The 3,383-nt window shown below is 57.9% G+C and overlaps 1 protein-coding gene across 1 annotated transcript; it reads left to right on the forward strand.

Annotated features, from left to right (window-relative positions):
- The first annotated feature begins 392 nt into the window (after window positions 1-392).
- Window positions 393-3,383, forward strand: TREM2 (triggering receptor expressed on myeloid cells 2). Its single transcript, XM_004710845.2, has 3 exons — window positions 393-527; window positions 2,026-2,376; window positions 3,271-3,383. Exons 1-3 carry the CDS (start codon window positions 476-478, stop codon window positions 3,381-3,383), a joined length of 516 nt encoding a protein of 171 aa, XP_004710902.2. The 5' UTR covers window positions 393-475.

Consider the following 3,383-nt stretch of genomic DNA (forward strand, 5'->3'; position numbering starts at 1 on the left):
TGCTGTCTCTTGATCTAGTGGTGAGGGGTTTTGTTTTCATTTGACTGAGTGATAATCAACATGGAAGCCGGTAGCATCAGAGCTCCATCAGGAAGGGCTTCCGGTCCTCCTCGCTTTCAACAAGCAATGCTGTGTCCTTTGCTTATGGCAGGGTCTTAAGGTGGTGGTGGGTGGGGGGAGATGCCATCAAGCCAGCTCTGACTCATAGACACACTGCGTCCATCCATCTTGCTAATGAGACTTCCTTTAATCCTGAAGTCATGGCCTGAGGCGTGGCCTGCCCTGCGCTGCCTGGCTGCTGCTCTCCCTGCCCTCCCCGCATCCCCTTCACCCCGCCTCTGAAGCACGAAGCTAGACCCCAGTCCTGGCTGTTGCTCAATCCCCAGGAGCCCAGTTCCCGTGGTCAGCGCCTGACCCGCCTGGCCCTCTCCTTTCAGCAGTCCAAGGGAAGAGGGCATCTTGTACAAGGCACCCCATGACAGGCCACATGGATCCCCTGCAGCTGATCCTCCTGCTCGCTGCCACAGGTAGGATGCCCATCCTTCTCCTCCTCCCTCAGCCCCCCAGGACCTGTCTTCCCCCTGGACCCCTATTCCTCAGGCATACTCCTCCCCCAGAATCAAACCTGCTATCAGATTCTTCATGCATCTGGCCCCTGAGCAGGGAAGGCCTCCCGAGGGAGGCACCTGAAGTACTAGGTGCAGTTGGGGGAAGCTTGTGTGTGTGTGTGTGTGTGTGTGTGTGTAGGAGGGTGGGGGGACAGGGGCTCTGGTTAGAGCCCGCAAAATTGCCTAAGTGCGTAAGCCTGGGGTGGGCCCAGGGATGACAAAGGGAGGGGAGAGGGCACAAAGGAACTGAGGCAGTCTGGGTCTATCACCGCTATGGAAGATTGGTACCCCAAGTTCTTGGAACAAGCTATCTCTTCCCTTTGGGAAAAGATCTCTTCTGCTCGTCAGAATGATAAGGGAGACTGTCAATGGGGTCTTAGCCTGAGGGGGAGATGGGTTGCTGGCTGGCACTGGCCCGAGGCAGCAGGGTGGATGAGGAGCAGGTGCAGACGGCCACTGTCCATCAGTTCCACGTGGCAGGACGCCAGATCCCAGGAACCACCTCTCAAGAGTCTATCACCATCTGATTGGAGATGGGCAGGAAGAAGGAGGACCAAGGGAGGAGAAACTGAGGCAAGAATTCTAGTTGAGTCCTTTCACTGGGGGTAGGCTGGGGCTTTCAGTCCGTCTCCCATACCCTAAGCAGGGCCCCCCAAAATAGCAGCCTCATGTCTCCTCCAAAATAACTCTGAGACAGGGTCCCTCCTGAAAGGGGAACAAAGCCCCAGAAATAGGGAAGCTAAATGGCAGGAAAGCAAAGATGGTGAGTCCGGCAGCAGTGTGGGCAGCACTGAGGAAACAGCATGGTCAGGACAGCGAGTGTGCCCAGCCCGGCCACCCAGGAGCCGGCCCAGGCCTGGCAGGGCCCCAAGGAAGACAGGCAGGGGTCTTGGCCTCATGTGATAGGAGAGATGTGCACAATAGAACTAGAGGGGACTTTAAGACCAAATGTTTCTGGAAAGAGGTCCAGAGAGGGTCAGTTAGCTCTCCTTGAATGCCCCACATGCCAACAGGAGCACCAGATCCGGGGCCCGGGCTTCCTGGTGCCCCACAACCCTGACCCTGTGCTCCATTCTCCCAACTTCAATAAGAACGTTCGGGCCCCTGAAGGGCAGGGGTTTTGTCTGATGTGCTCAGTGCACACAGTAAGTGTTTAAAGGACATCTGGTAAATCCGTAAAGGAAGGAGTCTAGTGGCACAGTGTCTTATACGTTGAGCTGGTCACCAAAAGGTCAGCGGTTCGAACCCACCAGCTGCTCGTTGGGAGAAATATGAGGCCATCTGTTGTTCATAAAGATTTACGGCCTTGGAAACCCCCAGGAGCAGTTCTCCTTGGTGCTTCAGGGTTGCGGTGCTCCGAGTGGGCTCAATGGCAGGGGTGAAGGAGTGAAGGAGTGGGTGAATGTCTCCTTCCCAGGCTTGTCGGCACCCGTCAATGTCACTGTGGTCCAGGGCGTGGCGGGCTGGCCCCTGAAGGTCTTCTGCCCCTACGACGCCTCGAAGTACTGGGCGAAGCGCAAGGCGTGGTGCCGCCAGCTGGGCGAGGAGGGCCCTTGCCAGCGGGTGGTCAGCACCCACCGCTCCTGGCTGCTGTCCTTCCTGAAGCGGCGCAACGGGAGCACGGTCATTACGGATGACACCCTGGGAGGCACACTCACCATCACCCTGCGGAACCTACAAGCCCAGGACGCTGGCCTCTACCAGTGCCAGAGCCTCCAAGGGAGCAAGGCTGACGTCCTCAGCCAGGTCCTGGTAGAGGTGCTCGCTGGTGAGTGGCGGCTGGCCACACCTCTGGGCCACCGATGGGCCAGCTTCTGAGTGCAGAACCACCCACTGGGCTTTCTGAGGGGATGCAGTGGGCTGCTCACTGCCAGGTCAGCAGTTCAAAACACAAGCCATGCCACAGGAGAAAGACGAGACTTTCTACTCCCAGAAAGGGTTGCAGTCTAAGGGGGCGTTCTGCCCTGCCCTGTGGGGTGGGGACGAGTCAGAATCAACTCCATGGCAGTGAGTTTGGTTTTGAGAGTTGGGAAACCCACAAGGCAGTCCTTGAACACCCCCCACCCCCTCTTAGGGCCAATGTGGATGACTGTGCAGGTTGCTTACAACACACACAAAGCCAACTGCTGTGGAGTTGATGGGGGCCTGTCATGTGGCCAAGCAGAAGCGGTCCCTTTGGCATTCAAGGGTTTCACCTGGAAAGGAAGCAGATGCCAGACTGTCTTCCATGGTGCTTTGGGGTGGGCTCACACCGCCCACCTTCCAGCAAGTAGTCAGCCACATACCCATCCGTACCCCAAGACTCCTGGCAGCGGAGAGGTCCCCGGGGCTGCTGCACGCTTGCAGGAAGGGCACTTTCTTCCCGCCGCAGGAGGTTTTCCTCATGGAAGCCAGCCTCTCCAATCAGTTTCAGCCCTAGGAGGGGCTGGGAGCTATCCGGAGCTTCTCTCTCCGAGTCTTGGCACCACTGTTCTTCAGGAGGCATGGTTCCTCATCAGTCCATTTTACAGGCTCTGAGACTGAGGCTCCGAGAAGTGAAATGGCTTTACCCACACGGGACCAGAGCCCGGGAGCCTACCCCACCGCAGGGTCTCCCAGCCTGCTCTACAGGCTGCCTCCAGGAGGAGGGCCTGTATGCTCACAGATGCTCTGTCTCCCACAGACCCCCTCGACCACCAGGATTCTGGGGATTTCTGGGTCCCCGAGGAACCTGAGCGCTTTGAGGAGGCCCAAGTGGAACACAGCATCTCCAGGTACGGTGACAGGTCTTCCTGA

Source organism: Echinops telfairi, unplaced genomic scaffold (genome assembly GCF_000313985.2).
Source record: "Echinops telfairi isolate 266 unplaced genomic scaffold, ASM31398v2 ScPeMD7_3533;HRSCAF=4204_1, whole genome shotgun sequence".
In the NCBI taxonomy this organism is placed as follows: domain Eukaryota; kingdom Metazoa; phylum Chordata; class Mammalia; order Afrosoricida; family Tenrecidae; genus Echinops; species Echinops telfairi.